We start from the raw sequence: 18,745 nt of genomic DNA, 5'->3' as shown, positions 1-18,745 counted from the left end.
TGATTCTCTAAGTGCCCATAGATCCAATCTCTAAGAATCTTTTCCAACAGCTTTCCCTCCACAGACGTAAGGCTCACTGGTCTATAATTACCTGGACTATCCCTACTACCTTATTTGAACAAAGGAACAACATTCGCCTCCCTCCAATCCTCCAGTACTATTCCCATGGATGAGGACATAAAGATCCCAGCCAGAGGCTCAGCAATCTCTTCCCTCGCCTCATGGGAGTAGCCTGGGGAATATTCTATCAGGCCCCGGGGGACTTACCCATCCTAATGTATTTTAAGAACTCCAACACCTCCTCTCTCTTAATATCAACATGCTCCAGAACATTAACCTCACTCATATTGTCCTCACCATCATCAAGTTCCCTCTCATTGGTGAATACCGAAGAGAAGTACTCATTGAGGACCTCATTCACTTCCACAGCCTCCAGGCACATTTATCTTCCACCTTTATCTCAAATTGGTCCTACCTTCACTTCTGTCCTCCTTTTGTTTTTCATATAATTGAAGAATGCCTTGGGGTCTTCCTTTACCCTACTCGCCAGGGCCTTCTCATGCACCCTTCATGCTCTCCACAGCCCCTTCTTAAGCTCCTTTCTTGCTACACTATATTCCTCAATAGACCCATCTGAGCCTTGCTTCCTAAAGCTCATGTATGCTACCTTCTTCCACCTGATTAGATTTTAAACCTCACTTGTCACCCATGGTTCCTTCATCCTACCATTCTATCTTCCCCACCAGGACAAATTTCTCCCTAACATCGTGCAAGAGATCCCTAAACATCGACCACACATCCATAGTACATTTCCCTGCAAAAACATCATCCCAATTCACACACACAAGTTCTAGCCTTATAGCCTCGTAATTTGCCCGTCCCCAATTAAAAAAATTTCCTGTTCTCTCCGATTCTATCCTTTTCCATGATAATGCTAAAGGCCAGGGAGCGGTGGTCACTGTCCCCCAGATGCTCAGCCACTGAGATATCTGTGACCTGACCCAGTTCGTTACCTAATTCTAGATCTAGTATGGCATTCCCCCAGTCGGCCTGTCAACATACTGTGTCAGGAATCCATCCTGGACACACTTAACAAACTCTGCCCCATCCAAACCATTCGAACTAATCAGGTGCCAATCAATATTAGGGAAGTTAAAGTCACCCGTGATAACAGCCCTGTTATTTTTGCACCTTTCCAAAATTTGCCTCCCAATCTGCTCCTCAATATCTCTGCTGCTACCAGGGGGCCTATAGAATACTCCCAATAGAGTAACTACTCCCTTCCTGTTCCTGACTTTCAACCATCCTGACTCAAAAAAGGATCCTGCTATATTACCCACCCTTTCTGTAGTTGTAATAGTATCCCTGACCAGTAATGCCACCCATCCTCCCCCCCCCCCCCCATCCCTTTTAAAGCCCTGAAATCCAGGAATATTGAGAATCCATTCCTGCCCTGGTCCCAGCCAAGTCTCTGTAATGGCCACTACATCATAATTCCATGTACGTATCCAAGCTCTCAGTTCATCACCTTTGTTCCTGATGCTTCTTACATTGAAATACATACACTTTAGCCCTTCTACCTTACTATCTTTTAAACCCTTTATTCTGCTTCTCTTTCCTCAAAGCCTCTCTATATGTTAGATCTGGCTTTACTCCCTGCACTTCTTCCACTGCTCTATCACTCTGGGTCCCATCCCCCTTGCAAATTAGTTTAAACCTTCCTGAACCATGCTAGCAAACCTACCTGCAAGGATATTGCTCCCCCTCGAGTTCAGGTGCAACCCATCCAATCTGTACAGGTCCCACCGTCCCCAGAAGAGATCCCAATGGTCCAAAAATCTAAAACCGTGGCCCCTACACCAACTCTTCAGCCACACATTCAACTGCCATCTCCTCCAATTCTTACCATCACTATCACGTAGCACTGGCAGCAATCCTGAGAACACCACCCATGAGGTCCTGTTCTTCAGCCTTCTGCCTAGTTCCCGAAACTCACACTTCAGCACCTCATCCCTCTTCTTGCCTATGTCTTTGCTACCAACACGTATCACAACTTCTGGTTGCTTTCCTTCTCATACCAGGATGTCGTGCACCCAGTCAGAGACACCCCGGACAGACTCCAGCACCCGGGAGGCAACAAACCATGCGGGTGTCCTTCTCACGTCCACAAAATCTCCTGTCTGCTCCCCTGACTATAGAGTCCCCAATGACGACAGCTCTCCTATTCTCCATCCCACCCTTCTGCACCACAGGGTAAGACTCAGTGCTGGAGGCCCTGCCACCGTGGCTCACCCTGGTCGGTTGTCCCCACCACAGTATCCAGGATAGTTCCTGGAAGTGATCATCAATAGCCTGCTCTGGTCTAAACACATTATGCCACAGCCAAGAAAACTCAGCAGTGCCTCTACTCCCTCAGGAGGCTAAAGAAATTTAGCATGTCCCCTTTGCGCTTCCCCAATTTTGAAACTGGTGCACAAAAGAAAACATCCTATCCAGATGAATCAGTATGGCAACTGCTCCGCCCATAGTAAGAAACTGCAGTTATAGATAGCTCAGCTTAAAAGAGAAGGCAGCCTCTCCTCCATGGACGCATTTTGCACTTCTCACTGCCTCGGCTAAACAGCTAACACAATCAAAGACCCAAACCATCCTTGACATTCTTCTCTCCACCCTCTTCCCTTTGGACAAAAGACACATAAGCCTAAAAGCACATACTACCAGGCTCAAGGATAGCTTCTGTTACAGACTATTGAACAGTCCCCAGTACATTAAGATGGAAAACATGCCTCATTATGGCCTTACACCTTGTCTACCTGCAGTTTGTCTATAACAAACATCTTATTCTGCATTCTGTTATTATTTCCCCTATACAAACTCAAGCACTGTAATGCAATAAACTATACAGATGGCAAGGACACTGTCCTTGGACAGTGGATAAACCAATTTTTCAATTTATATGGTGTGACACAAAAACAGTTAAAATCATGAGAAGCAGGAAGCAGCAGCTGTAAATTGTACTCCATTAAGGATATCTTACCAGTCAGTTGGAGCACAAAGAATACTCTCAAGTGGTCATTGAATTCTACTTAGTGGTGTTACACTTGTTCTCATTCTCCCCTGCTTCTTCCTGGGCTCCTGCACAGCATGCACAGGGCTTAACACAATCTATGGACAAAGCATCCCACTTGATCAGTAATGCCCAAGCTGTTTCAGAAAGGGATGCTCTTCCTGTTTCAGCTCCAATACTCAGTGACCAATTTCATGCCTCTCATTTCAGATCAAATCAAGCCTAAACCAGTCTTTAATATTCCACCAGCACCAATAAGGTTACATCAGCCAAACACAGTGATTACTTGAGAGCTCCTATGTTGCTGTCACAGCATTTTTGTGACAGAAATTGGAACTTTATTAGTGACTGAGAGGCACAGGAAGACAAGTGGGAAAGTATTTAATTCAATACTTTATGCTCACAATTAAGATTCCACAGATTGGATCCATGAAACAAAATTTTGTCAGCAAATAGCTAATGTTTTACAAATTGCAAGGAATACTTGATACAATTTTTCCAAAAATATAAAGAATACCATGCAGTAGTGGACAATGGGATACTGGACCTCTTCCTAAACAGGAAGCCTCTAACACAGAATACAGCCAAGATGATATTTAAAGGTGCAAGAGAAGTTAATATGCTCATCACATGGTCACAAACGTGAACGACTGCTTCCATAATCATTATTAAATAGTACAGAAGCTACCGCTGGTTAATAGCAAGTATAATAGCTGAAGACATTTGCTTTTAAGACAACATTACACATTTAAAACGAGGCTAAATTCTACACTAATATGGCAAGTGTTAATCACCAGTTGCCAGGCTACCATCCAGAATGACTCTGTTCTTGTTTCGTTTTGGGAGAAGAAAAGAAATCCTCAGCACTCAGCAAAAGTGTCTCCATATCACAAAATAAAAGATTAATTCAGCAATGATACTACTCCCCAAGGGTTGAAGCTAAACCCTAACATCTGGCAATTTCCAAACTCCTTATCCAAGGTCAGGGAATGTTGGGGAAGAACCACAGGGAGAAGAAAATATATATAGTTCAAACTAGACCATTCCAGGGTCTAAACCCGTATCTGTCAGTGATGCATTTTCTCCAAATATGCATTCTACTTTAAGGAACAAAAGTAATGAGGAACACCAACTAGAAACTAAAAAAAGGGTCACTCAACCCAACTGGACTGCATCACTGCTTTAATCACCTTCCATGATTTACTCTCTCATTGAATGTAAAAGTCTCTCATTAATGGAGTTGAGTTGTTCACTTCAGCCACTCCTTGTGGGAGCAGTTTCATGTTTCGCACATTCTGGCTCAAGAGGTTTCTCTTAGAAGCATTGCGTTTGAAGAGGAGTAGCGAGTGGCTGGAGGAAGCATAGGCCTGAGTTCCATTTGGATTATTTTGTAGTAGAAGTAATGAGGCACAGCTAGAATGAATCACATAATAAATCCTGCCGCCTATACCCCAGCAGACCCTTGACTCAACTGTCTGCCAAAACTAACATTTGCCCTTTCCTTCCAAAGGTCACTAGCTCCAGTTCTTTTTTAATTGTGCCGTAATTTAATTATTTTGGATTTATGAACAGTCAATGAAAGTATAGAGTTGACAGCTGCTAATTTATGAAATTTTACTTTCATCTTTCTACTCTATGAAAATGTCATTTCCACATCTCTCAATGGCAACCCATCCAAATGCCAATTTCGAGATACACATGACAATAAACAATCAGTCTTATTCTAATTTCCATCTGACCATAACCTGAGACCAACTAATGAGAGACCAGGCACTTCTTTATGCCCACAAAACTGTTTACGGACTCAACCCCAGCAAGACCAAAAAATTCTTTGTGGATTTCAGGAAAGGGAAGTAAAAAGAACACATACCTCATTGAGGAATCCTTGGTGGAAATGGTATGCAGCTTCTGGACCCTGGGTGTCAGCATCTCAGTGGGTCCATCCCAGGCCCAACACATTGATGCAGACATGAAGGTATACCAGCGGCTCTAATTCATTAGGAGTTCAAGGAGATTTACTATGCTGCCAAAGACTCCAGCAAATTTCTACAGGTGTATGGTGCAGAGCATTCTGACTGGCATTATAACAAACAGGAGAAAAGTCTGCAAATGCTGGAAATCCAAAGGAACACATACAAACTGCTGGAGGAACTCTATAGAAGAGAATAAGCAGTCAATGTTTCAGGCCAATACCCTTCATTGGGACTGGCCTGCTGAGTTCCTCCAACATTTTGTGTGTGTTGGCTATATCACAGCCTGGTCTGCAAAGCACAGGATCACAAGTGGCTGCAAAGCGGTGTAGACTCAGCCAGCATTGTCACAGGCACAACCCTTCCCACCGTAGAGGACGTTTTCAAGAGCTTTGCATATCTACCTTTGGAAGATGGTACAGCAGCCTAAAGACCCACACTCAATATTTTAAATAAACAACTTTTTCCCCTTCACCAGACTTCTGACCAGTCCATAAACACATTATATATCTTCTGCACTATTTAGTAACTTTTAGCAATTTTTATGCCTTGCACTCTGCTGCAAAAAAAAATTTCACAACACAAGTTAGTGATAATAAACCTTTCTAACAGACTATCAGTAACATAACATTTAGCAAATATTTTAGCCAATAACTTTGACTCATCAAGAAACAATGAAAGGAGACAGTGCGAGGGGGGGGGGGATAGGCAGGTGATAGAGAAGGGACGCACTCAGACTGATGGTTTGAGACGTTGTCTTGTTTTAACACAAGGAGTGTTATGAACAAAGCAGATGAGCTTAGAGTGTGGATCAGTAACTGGAGTTACGCTGTTGTGGCCATTACAGAGACTTGGATGGCTCAGGGACAGGAATGGTTACTTTGAGCACCAGGCTTTAGATGTTTCAGAAAGGACAGGGAGGGAGGCAAAAGAGGTGGGGTCATGGCACTGCTGATCAGAGATGGTGCCACAGCCATGGAAAAGGAGGAAGACACAGAGGGTTTGTCTACGGAGTCTCTGTGGGTGCAAGTTAGGAACAGGAAGGGATCAATAACTCTGCTGGGTGTTTTTTTTATATATAGACCACCTAATAGTAACAGAGACATCGAGGAGCAGACAGGGAGACAGATTGGAGATCTTAATTTCCCAAGTACCGACTGGCATGTCCCGAGAGCGAGGGGTTTAAATGGGGTGGAATTTGTTAGGTGCGTTCAGGAAGGTTTCTTGACACAATATGTAGATAAGCCTACAAGAGGAGAGGCTGTACTTGAACTGTATTGGGAAGTGAACCTGGTCAGGTGTCAGATCTCTCAGTGGGGGAACATTTTGGAAATAGTGATCACAACTCTATCTCCTTTACCATAGCATTGGAGAGGGAGAGCAACAGATAAGTTAGGAAAGGGTTTAATTGAAGTAAGGGGAAATGAGTGGCTATCAGTCAGGAACTTGGATGCATAAATTGGATACACATGTTCTCAGAGAAATGCACAGAATGAAATGAGGCAAATGTTCAGGGGATAGTTGCATGGAGTTCTGCCTAGGTACATATCAATGACACAGGGAAAGGATGGTAGGGGACAGGAACTGTAGTGTACAAAGGCTGTTATAAATCTAGTCAAGAAGAGGAGCTTACGAAAGGTTCAAAAACCTAGGTAATGATAGAGAGCTAGCAGGAAGGAGCTCAAGAAAGAAATTAGGAGAGCCAGAAGGGGTCACGAGAAGGCCTTGGTAAACAGGATTAAGGAAACCCCAAGGCATTCTACAAGTATGTTAAGAGCAGAGGATAACATGGGAGAGAATAGGACAAATCAAGTGTGACAGTGAAAAAGTGTGTATGGAACCGGAGGAGATAGCAGAGGTATTAATGAGTACTTTCACTACAGAAAAGGATAGGGATGACTTACAGCAGACAGAAAAGCTTGAGCATGTAGATATTAAGAAAGAGAATGTGCTGGAGCTTTTGGAAAGCATCAAGTTGGTTAAGTCACCGGGACTGGACAAGATGTACCCCAGGCTACTGTGGGAGGTGAGGGAGGCGATTGCTTTGCATCATGAACGGGGACGGGAGAGATTCTGGAGGATTGCGGATGTTGTTCCATTATTCAAGAAAGGGAGTGGAGATAGCCCAGGAAATTATAGGCCAATGAGTCTTACTTCAATGGTTGGTAAGTTGATGGAGAAGATCCTGAGAGGCAGAATTTACGAACATTTGGAGAGGCATAATATGATTAGGAATAGTCAGCATGGCTTTGTGAAAGGCAAGTCATGCCTTACGAACCTGTCTGAATTTTTTGAGGATGTGACTAAACACATTGATGATGGTAGAGCAGTAGTGTACATGGATTTCAGCAAGGCATTTGACAAGGTACCCCGTGCCATTGAGAAAGTAAGGAGACATGAGATCCAATGGGAAATTGCTTTATAGATCCAGAACTGGCTTGTCCACAGAAGGCAAAGAGTGTTGCAGACAGGTCATATTCTGCATGGAGGTCGGTCAGCTGTGGTGTGCCTCAGGGATCTGTTCTGGGACCCCTAAACGTCGTGATTTATATAAATGACCTGGATGAGGAAGTGGAGGGATAGGTTAGTAAATTTGCTGATTTCACAAAGTTTGGAGATGTTGTGGATAGTGTGGAGGGCTATCAGAGGTTACAACAGGACATTGATAGGATGCAAAAACAGGCTGAGAAGTGGCAGATGGATTTCAACCCACATAAGTGTGAGGTCAAATATGATGACAGAATAAAGAATTAATGGTAAGACTCTCAGCAATGTGGACAATCAGAGGGATCTTGGGGTCTGAGTCCATAGGACACTCAGAGTTGCTGTGCAGGTTGACTTTGTGGTTAAGAAAGCATACAGTGCATTGGCCTTCATTAATCGTGGTATTGAGTTTAGGAGCCGAAAGGTAATGGTGCAGCTATATAGGACCCTGGTCAGACCCCACTTGGAGTACTGTGCTCAGTTCTGGTCGCCTCACTATTGGAAGGATGTGGAAACCATTGGAAGGGTACAGAGGAGATTTACAAGGATGTTGCCTGGATTGGGGAGCACGCCTTATGAGAATAGGTCAAGTGAACTTGGCTTTTTTTTCCCTGGAGCGAAGAAAGACGAGAGGTTACCTGACAGAGGTGTATAAGGTGATGAGAGGCATTGATCGTATGGATAGTCAGAGGCTTTTCCCCAGGGTTGAAATGGCTAGCATGAGAGGGCACAGTTTTAAGGTGTTTGGAAGTAGGTACAGAGGAGATATCAAGGGCGTTTTTTTCTTTTACGCAGAGAGTGGTGAGTGCATGGAATGGGCTGCCGACGATGGTAGTAGAGACGGAAATGATAGGGTCTTTTAAGAGATTCCTGGACAGGTATATGGAGCTCAGAAAAATAGAGGGCCATGGGTAACCCCAGATAATTTCTCAGGTAAAGACATGTTCAGCATAGATTTTTGGGCCGAAGGGCCTGTATTGTGCTGTAGGTTTTCCATGTTTCTATGAAAGGATTCTGGCTAAATGATCATCAAGCTGTTGTCAATACTCAGCTGCAAGAACATTGATAAGCCATCAAGAAAATTTGAAGTTATGCAAATGTACCACAAAAATATTGATAAAGCACGGGGTACTTTTTGGTCTATCAAGCTGTTGTCAATCATGTCATGAAGTTACCCAATCCAGAATTTTTCCATGACTTTGTACAGTTTTTGCCTTTCAGTATACAGTATTCCCACAACTCTGTTCTTGCTGGCAGTTCGTGCCAGATTATTATAATCCACTAACAGCTTTATCTTCTTTCTCTTGGCACATTTAGTTCCTTTGCTAAATACCTTAAAGCTACATCTTATTATTTAATAACTCTAACCACCACAGGTTTATTTTAAGCCATTCACGACCACTGCTGCTAAATGTCCTCTTAAAAAGTAGACCAGTTTCTCTAATACCTTCTTTATATTTGTGAAAGAAAACTTGCATTAAAATGTGCTATGCCTGATATACTGGATATTCTATGCTACACCTCCTGGCAATGAACTTTTTGTTGCCTGCTTGTAGATAATTACATTATCCGAATTAAAATGCAGATCTCAGGAGTCCCATTCACCAGTGCCATAAGTACATCTCAGTCTTCACACACCATGGAATAAGTAATTACCTTTCTTTTATTAACTGTGAGAGCTGAGGGTGGACACACTCAGGACGGTGATTAACACTGTGCCATCTAGCATCTGCAGAGCAAAAGAAATTGTGCTCCACTGTGAAGTTACAGGCATGTCATTTTAACTCCAGTATCCAGCACCCCAGAAGGGAAACCTCCTGCTCCTGTCCTTAAGCCACAATTACACCACTGTTGCTTTATTCGCACTATTCCCATCAGAATATTTATAAAATGCTTTGCACTCTGTGAACCACATTTTTGAATACAGCAAGTGCAATTTACGCACAGCGGGCTTCCACCATCAGCAACATGGCAATAAGCAGTACATTTGAGCAATGGCTGTTTTGAGAAATGATTACTGGCCAGCAAGCATGGACAGGTGGGCCCCAGTTTAGCATCTCATCTGGAAGTCAGCAGCTCCGATGATGCCCTCCAGACACCACCTAGAATTGTCAACCTAAATAGAATATTTGAGACTTCAGCCCATAACCTAAGGGAGAGATCATATTCCAAAAGAATAACTGCCATCAGCCAATTCACCTCAACTTCACAACACACAGATAATGTAACACATACTTTTTTAAAAGTTCTGAAGAACTGCTTAATTAGTACATTATGAATATTTAACATTAAACAAGTCTTAGTATGATACATCCTGATAGACTAATTAGAAATCTCAGTGCTGATACTTTCAATAAATTCAGTCCCGAGAGACAGTTAATAAAAGAAAGAGGAGATATCAAAATCTCAAGAGATACACAGGAAAAATATACATCAACTCTCCAGTTCACCCTGCTACTGGGTAGGCACATAATAAAGTGTTAACTAACAACAATCAACTTTTATCAATTAGGCTAAAGAAGACCCAGAGGAAACCCCAGGAGAGATCTGAGCAACATGCACGCTAGTCAAATACGTCCCAAAGCTACTACAGTCATGGTTAATCCAAAAAGTGATTTCCTAAACCAATCCCTCAATTTGCATTTGAATGAATTATCTCTAGTGAATCTGATCTCTAGTCTGACCACTACCTCGAGAAACGCCTTTTACAAAGGCAAATTTTGAAACAAAGGAGCTAATAAACTGCTGGAGGAACTTTGTATGTAAAGCAGCATGGGAGGAGTAGATTTGTCAACATTTCAAGTCAAGACTCTGAGACCCTGCCTCGATCAGGACTAGTACTCCAGATTTCAGATTCTATGATCTTTTGTGTCTTAGTTCTACAAATACACTCCTTCAGCCACAGGCCGTTGTCTCTGGTTTCACTGCTTTGGACAAAAAGACACAACGTACTTTAATCAATATAATGTGACTCCTTCAGCATCCTTAAAATTCATTTCATGGGAATCAAAGCATAATGATAGAAGAGAGCTGTATGGCCTGCTGAAACCTTATTGACTCTATGCGAGAGAAATCCGCATTTTAGCCCTTCCCAAAAGACTGCAAGTTCTTTCCTTTCAGAAATACAACTGAACCTGCCCGCAGTATTGTTGGCAGTGTACTCCAGACCCTAACTATTCACTGGCCCAACACATTTCTCCTCTCATTTTTGTTTCTTTTGTCACTCATTTTCTTCTATGCCCACCATTCATCCTCCAATAATTCCATGTCTTTCCCTACCATCAGATTCCTAAATGGACATTGAAGCTTTGGACATTGCCTCACTTTAAAAAAAATACAGTATTTCTGTTTTTGCACATTTAAAAAAATCTATTCAATATATGTAATTGATTATTTTTCTCTCTCTGCTAGATTATGTATGGCGTTGGAACTGCTGCAGCTAAGTTAACAAATTTTACATCACATGCCGATGATAATAAACCTGATACTGAATAATCTCTATTTAATGCCCATCTCTCTCATAACTCTAAATACACCATTAGATCTCATTGTAACCTTGCATCTCTAACGACAGCCAAATGATCAAGCAAGTGCTCCATATGTAGGTCCCAGCCCTTCAAAGCAGCTCAGCATTTTGGCCTATGTACTGCTCAGGAAATCAGCATCCACTGTCCTATGAATCTTCAATCAAAATCAGTCTGTTCACCTCCACCCATTAGCTGCTCAGTACCACAATATCAACTGTCAAATCAAGCACATCGCTCAGAGAGCAGATGCAAGCGTGCACACAGCTACCACATTCACGGTGCCTTTCAAGCGAACCCAGAGACAAATCAAAGCTTAGCACAAATCAGTGCTTTAAAAAAAACACTGCAGAAAAGGGCAAGACAACACGGAGAGAAGTTACATGACCCGGAGGGGCTTGGGGGAAGAAGATAAAGACTTTGACAGTCCTTATTTACAGAACACAGGTTTTCACCCTTGGAATTACCGATTTAAAAAAAACATTCTTTAATCGTGTTGGATGGTGGAAAGCAACTTCTCGACAAATATTCTAAAGGCGTCAAACATTACATTGGGATGCATATCAATTCCACAATAAATCTAGTTAACTTGAGAGTGAATTAACTCCACAACTCCAAGCGAACCTGTGCATCAAAAACCCGTCTCCGAAGGCTTAAACTACAGCACTCCTACAATGTAAATTACTGATTGGTCCCGTTCCCAATTCTTCACTCGCTAAACCACCCCAGAGCACTGCCCCATTTCTACCTAGCTCCCTCTTTTCTCTCTCTTCCCCAGTGACATGCCACGGACCCAACCGCCCGCCCCGTTGCACCTCCACCCCACCTAACCCCCAGGGTCCTGCACCGTCGCTCCTCCTCCTGAGCTCATTCTTACCTGGCCGCACGGTGCGGACCCGGACGGGCTGCGGGAAGTGCCTGATGACGGCCCGTACATCGCGGCGGGTGAGCCCGCTGACCGGGGTGCCGTTCACCTCCAGCAGGATGTCGCCGGTACTCGGGCCGAGCTCGAGGCCGCTGGGAGCGGAGGCCAACACCGGGAATTGTCCAAACTCCGCCCCGCCGCCCAGCTGCAGCGCCTCCCCGGGCACGGCCACCTCCTGAGCCCGGCTCAGCCAGTGCCGCCTCCGGCGCAACGACTTGGACATGGCGGGGCTTCGGGCCGGGTCACCGGGAGCGCATCACAGCGAGCCCCGGGCTCCCGGTCCGCGGGCTTACACTGAGCTCCCGGACTCCCCCCACCCCACCCCCTTGCTCCCAGGCTCCGCTTCCGCTGCCGCGACTGTTTAATCGCGCCCCTTCCACGGACTCAAAGCTCGGGGCTCTCAGTGGCCGGCTGCCGCTCCCGGTTCCCCTGTCAGCCTCTCCGGGCTCCGTCGGTCCTCCGTGCTCGATGATGTCATCGCGTTATCAGGCGTGAGGCGACGATCAGTTCTGGGCGGGGTCCACTCAGCCAATCAGCAGCGCCAACATCGGGTCGGAATCCCGCCCACTTGCGAGACCCCGCCCCTGCCCTCAGGGTGCCGTGAGGCGGTGGTGAGGATCGGTTCCCTTCTGGGAGTCCGACCTCGTCCTACAAATATTTCTTCTTCTCGCCGAATCCCTCTACGGCTTAAACCCAGCTCACGGCCCGAAGCGTCGACTGTTTATTACTCCCCATGGCTCTGCTGATTCCCTTCAACACTTTGTGTCGGTTCCTCGGCAAATTAAAGCAAGAATAGTCCTCCTGAGAGAACCTTCTGAAACCATAGTCCTCCCGTTCTGAGCAATTATCAGCGTTCAGCCATTGTTGGTCATGATTTTACATCCTGCAACATTTTCCCCTGTTACTTGATTATATAAATACTGTTGTTACTCCAATTCTGGCTTTACATTACATATTATGAGTCTTCACGGTTTGAATAATGTCCTTTGATATTTCTTAGCATAAGACCGATACGCCGTAAGATCAGAGGGACAGATACCCAAGACAGGTGTATGGAACAACAAACAATCTGCCGGAGGACCTCAGCAAGTCCTGATGCCGGGTTTTCACCCGAAACATCGACAATTCCCTTCCGCCCCCAAGTGCTGCTTGACCCGCTGAGTTTTTCCAAGAGGGTCGGGACCATCTGAAGTTCTTTTTTTCCCATGTTGTACGATAGAACATATTTGCCAGAAGTTTTAATTTAAATCCCAGTAGCCACACAGCTACAACGCAGAAAACTACCCCGGTTTATATATTTTTTCTTCAATATAGGTCACTACCTGATTCCTCTTCGGGAGACTAGTAGCGTGTGGTGGATAGCAAAAACCGATTAGCTTCCTCTTGTGGTCATTGATGCTACTGCAACCTCTGGGTGTCGCAGACGATTCTGGGGGTACCCAATCAAAAGGATCTTGCTGTCTTTCGAATTTCAATTAAATGTAAAAGTTGTATTTTCAATCCAATAGGCCCTTCTTTCTTGAAGTCCCTCCTTAAACCTCTACCTTCTCTCCTTCCTCTCTCTTCTTTAAAGATAGTCCTTGAAATCTAACACATTCTAGACTAATAAAACCTATTATTAGCCTCATAACTCATAAAAATTGAGTTAGGTTTGGATACATGAAAATAAAACCTGATAAATGAGTGACTGACCACGTGGAAGAAGACAGACTACTTAAGGGAATAGGAACAAATGTGGTCAGATTCAGGAGAAACCGGCACCTCAATTACTGGTATGCTTTTCATCTTGTATTCTGTGTACAGCAAATTACATCAGTATTGCTTTGATTGTGCAGTAGCTCACAGTTATTTGTCAATGGAGTCTGTTACAATGAGACTAGAAGCAAGAACTGACGAGATGATGGTTGCAAACAGGCATTGCATTCAGAGAGAAGAATATATGCAAATTCTAGTAGGATACAGAGAAAACATTTTATTCTCGGTTTAAAGATGGGTGTTCATTTTAGATAGGTTTTCTTCAGGTTTTTAATTACGGTCATCAAACAGTACAGCACAGAAACAGGCTGTTCGGCCCATCTACTCAGCGCCAAACTATTTAGACTGCCAACTCCCATGAACCTGCACCCAAACCATAGCTCTCCGTACCTTTGCCATCCATGTACCTACCCAAATTTCTCTCACTTGCACTGGCAGCTCATTCCACACTTTCACGACCCTCTGAGTGAAGAAGTTTCCCCTGATGTTCCCATTAAACTTTTCACCCTTCACCCTTAACTCAAGACCTCTAATAGTAGTCCCACCCAACCGCAGAGGAAAAGGCCTGCTTGCATTTACCCTATCTATGCCCCTCATAATTTTGTATATCTCCATCAAATCACTCCTCAGTCTTCTATGTTCCAAGAAATAGTCCTAACCTATTCAATCTTCCCTTGTAACTAAGATCCTTAAAATCCAACAACATTCTTGTAAATTTTCTCTGTACATCCCATCTCCTATAACCAATACTTTGATTTATGAAAGCCAATGCACAAAAAGCTTTCTCTACCTGTGCTGCCACTGGCAATGAATTATGGGCCAGCATTCCCATATCCCTTTATTCTACAACACTCTTCAGTGCCCAACTGTGTAAGACCTACCCTGATTGGTCCTACACAAGTGCAACACCTCGCGCTTGTCACAATTATGTTCCAGCTGCCGTTTCTCATCCCATTTTTCCAGCTGGTCCACATCCCACAGTTCGTCTTCCTTGCTGTCCACTACACCTCCAATGTTGCAGTGATCTGCAAGGTTGCTGATTCTGTTAACCACGTTATTATCTAGATCATTGATACAGTTGACAAACAACAGTGAATCCTGCGGCACTCCACTAGTCACAGTCCTCCAATCAGAGAGGCAACCATCCACTGTCACGGCCATCTTCTCCAATTTACTACCTCATATTAAATGCCAAGTGACTGAACCCTCCTGACTAACTTCCCATTAGGGACCTTATTAAATGTCTTACTAAAGTCCATGTGGACAATATCTACTTTCTTGCTGCTATCAACTTTCCAGGTAACTTCCTCAAAAAAACTATGTAAGAATGGTTAGACACAACTTACCACACACAAAGCCATGCTGACTATCCCTAATCAGGTTCTGTCTGTCCAAGTACTCATATATATTCCCTGAGAATACCTTCCAATGCCAATTGGCTACATTGGCCTATAATTTCCTGGTTTATTTTTACAGACTTTCTTAAACAGCAGAACAACATCCAATCCTCTGGTACCACACCTGGTGCTAAGGATAATTTAAATATCTCTACTAGGACACCTTCATATATTCCTGTATATATACTGGAATTGGTATACCATATCAAGTTAAATAACAGCAAAATAACAGCCCAGGTTAGGAATGCAAGAAAATTCTTCAGAAGGTGCAAATCCAGAGCAACACATAAAATGCTGGAGGAACTCAGCAGGTCAGGCAGCATCAATGAAGGTAAATAAACAGTTGATGTTTTGGGCTGAGACCCTTCATCAGGACTGGAAAGGAAGGGGAAGGAGCCAGAATAAAAAGGCGTGGCTGGAGTGGAATGAGAAGCTAACCGATGATTAGTGAAATCAGTTGGTGGGGGGGAGGAGATGGGTGGGGCAAGGGGTTTGAAGTAAAAAGCCTGGGGGTGATAAGTAGAAGACCTCGAAGAGGACCACAACCTCATCATGGTTTGGAGTCTCAGTGACCTTAAGAGCTACGTTGGCTGGAGTCAGGGCTTTATGCTTTGGCTCTTGGTAAGGTGACCCATGCCAAACAGGTCAAAGGGTAGAGGCCAGACCCAGAGTGGTCCACCGGTCCGCTATGTTTAGGGGTTCTGTTCAAGGCTAACAGCCCTGACTGGTAAAACAAAATTATTAGGGAAGCAGCAGTGAAGAGTCCTTCCACACCTGGGACTTGCATGACTGACAGTAGCGAAAACCGACAAAAGTTGAAGCTACTGACACAATGAAGGAAGCTCTGGTCACCGCCAGAGATGGGGGTCCTTCAGTACTGCCGTGAATGCCAGTGGCGTTGTAGGCCATAAGCAAGTAAGATTGGTAGACGAGGTAAAGGGAGAAAGGAAAGGTGGCAGGGCACCAGAGAGAGCTGATGGGCAAGTGAGCAGAAGAAAAGGAATAAGAGGCAAGCCAGCACGTACATTATTGCTTGTACTGAAATAATATTTTACTTCTATACAGTATGCCTAATTGTGTCTTTAAAAGTAAAAGGATGCAAATTAATGAAGCACGTTCAATAATATACTAATAAACTGCATCACTTAAGTGAACAAAATGATTCAATTAATAACTGTGACTAGCACCGCTATGTTAAATTAAAAAGCCGCCGGACAGGAGGGGCTGCTGGAAAATTATTTTCTGCCCTTAATTACCTCTTCTCACTAACCGGCACCAGTTTCACATCCTGGCAATTTAAGTTCCCTGTGCCACTGTTGTGTGTCTGTGTATTCTTAATTATTCAATACGCTCTCCAGCAAATGAGATTGCATCCATCATAGACAAGGGTATTGATTCTCAGGAACCCCAATCGCTTTTAAATTCATTAGAATCTAGGTAGGCTTAAAGGATTGAAACTGTAGACTCTCATGAACTATACACTCAGGACAAATTTTATTTAGTTTTATAGAATAACAAAGAGAATAAATGTTGTGCAAGGTGGAAATTAACTTAATTAAATAGATTGGGCTGAAAAAATCATATATGAATTGGGCAATGGTATGATATATTATAAATCAGCTGGCTTTCTTTTCATTATGAAAAATGCATGGGACATATTGTCCACTTTACAGTGAGTGCTGGTTTGCTATTTTCCTTCCAGGCTGAACTGTTCCACTCACTAACTAGGAAGGAGATCACCTCATACAATAGGTAACTACTAAATAACATATACCATGGCTGATGTGATCTCCTGATCATGTTTCAAAGTACCAGGTCGGGGGCTCCAGACTTTGTGCACAAAATACGAGGGGTGATTGATAAGTTCATGGCCTAAGGTAGAAGGAGTCAATTTTAGGAAACCTAGCACATTTATTTTTCAACGTAGTCCCCTCCTACATGTACACACTTCAGTCGTGGAGCATACGGATCTTGGACCTCCAGAAAGTGTCCACATCAGGGGTGATAGATAAGCTTGTGGCCTAAGGTAGAAGGAGATGAGTTATACAGCTCTCGTTACATGCACATGCAAAGCGATTATGCAGAAAGTTTGAGGTTAATAATTCATCTCCTTCTACCAGGCCATGAACTTACCAATCACCCCTCGTCTAATGGAAAGAAGGAAGGAAAAGAAAGATATGCTGATTGGGCACATAGAAGGCAAATGGGGAAGGTTAATGTTGCATGTCAATTAGTTAGCCTAAGTGGTTAGTTTCAGTGCTGTAAGCTTGATGATAATAACTATGTTAGGGACCTGATTGTTATATTCTGTATCAATCCTGGAAAGCAACAAGGCATCACCGAAATCTGATACTGACATATCAGTTAATCATCGTAAAATCTCCCAAAGTGCTTCACTGTCATGATATCAAATAAAATCTGACAGATTAAGGATTGTCTTAAAGGAGGAAGGGGAAAAAGCTTAGGGAGGGAATTTCTGAGTTTTCCTTGGCCATCAATAGTGGAATGATTAAAACTGGCGGTGCTCAATAAAACAGAAATGAGAGAGAACAAATTTAGTGGCGGGTTCTATGGCTTTGGAAAATGACAGTGATAGTGAAAGGCAAGGCCGTGTTTCCAGCGATTGTCTTGAATATTAAAATATGAATGGACAGGTTGAATCAATTGGTTTTTATTACAACATTTTTATTTTAATTAAACTTATTACGAAAGAGAATAATTTCCCTTTATTTGGAACTTGCAACACATAAAGTAGGAAGGAAAGCTTGCAATATTATGGAGCCTATCATAGTTATAGGATGTCCTAAAAATTTTTACAGACAAAAACAACATAGTTTTTACAGTAATATTGAAATTGCTGCAGTATTTTCACCCACTGGTATCCCAGAAACAGCAAGATGATCATAATCTTAGTATTATTGTTTGAAGATAAGTATTAAATGGGAGAATTCCCAATTCTTCTTGAAAAGTTCTGAATGCTTTGGCGAGAACAAACAGGATTTAAATTTATCATTTCCTACTGGCAATTCTTTCAGTCTTTCAGCCTAAACCATGTGCTCATTTCGCTGCAGTGGGATTAAAATTCATCATCTTCTGTCTTAGAGGCAAAAGCATATCAACACCAAAGCGAAAGTTTAACATAAGGCATAATCATCATCATTATGTGCTGTGTCGTAAGACATGAGTGATCATGGTCTTTGACCATATTCGTTCTTGGCAAATTTTTCTACAGAAGTGGTTTGCCATTGCCTTCTTCTGGGCAGTGTCTTTTCAAGATGGGTGACCCCAGCCATTATCAATACTCTTCAGAGATTGTCTGCCTGGTGGTGATGGTCACATAAGCAGGACTTGTGATATGCACCAGCTGCTTATACGACCATCCACCACCTGCCCCAATGGCTTCACATGACCCTGACAGGGTGGTGGGGGTGCAAAGCAGGTGCTATACCTTGCCCAAGGGTGACCTGCTGCCTAGCGGAAGGAAGGAGTGCCTTACACCTCTTTTGGTCCAGTCATATCCCCACCCTGCCATCCAAAAGGCATAATACAAATGTAAAATGTTGCAGCAACCCACTAGTTTATTTGTGATCAAATTGCAATAAAACTTAGTTTTTCTATATAGC

The 18,745-nt window shown here is 43.3% G+C and overlaps 1 protein-coding gene across 3 annotated transcripts in view; it reads right to left on the bottom strand.

Moving 5' to 3' along the window:
- magi3a (membrane associated guanylate kinase, WW and PDZ domain containing 3a) overlaps positions 1–12,422 on the bottom strand; it is a 136,210-nt gene extending 123,788 nt beyond the window's left edge. The window contains exon 1 of one of the 3 annotated variants that reach the window (XM_059950328.1): positions 11,923–12,422. In XM_059950328.1, the coding sequence (XP_059806311.1) occupies positions 11,923–12,193 (271 nt within the window). In that variant the 5' untranslated portion in view covers positions 12,194–12,422. The remainder of the gene's footprint in view (positions 1–11,922) is intronic. The other 2 variants (XM_059950326.1, XM_059950327.1) reach the window with 2 other exon arrangements.
- Positions 12,423–18,745: the final 6,323 nt, after the last annotated feature.

Source organism: Hypanus sabinus, chromosome 25, assembly GCF_030144855.1.
Source record: "Hypanus sabinus isolate sHypSab1 chromosome 25, sHypSab1.hap1, whole genome shotgun sequence".
NCBI classification, from domain to species: domain Eukaryota; kingdom Metazoa; phylum Chordata; class Chondrichthyes; order Myliobatiformes; family Dasyatidae; genus Hypanus; species Hypanus sabinus.
The sequence above is the reverse complement of the archived record's forward strand: the minus strand, read 5'-3'. Positions and strand labels throughout refer to the sequence as shown.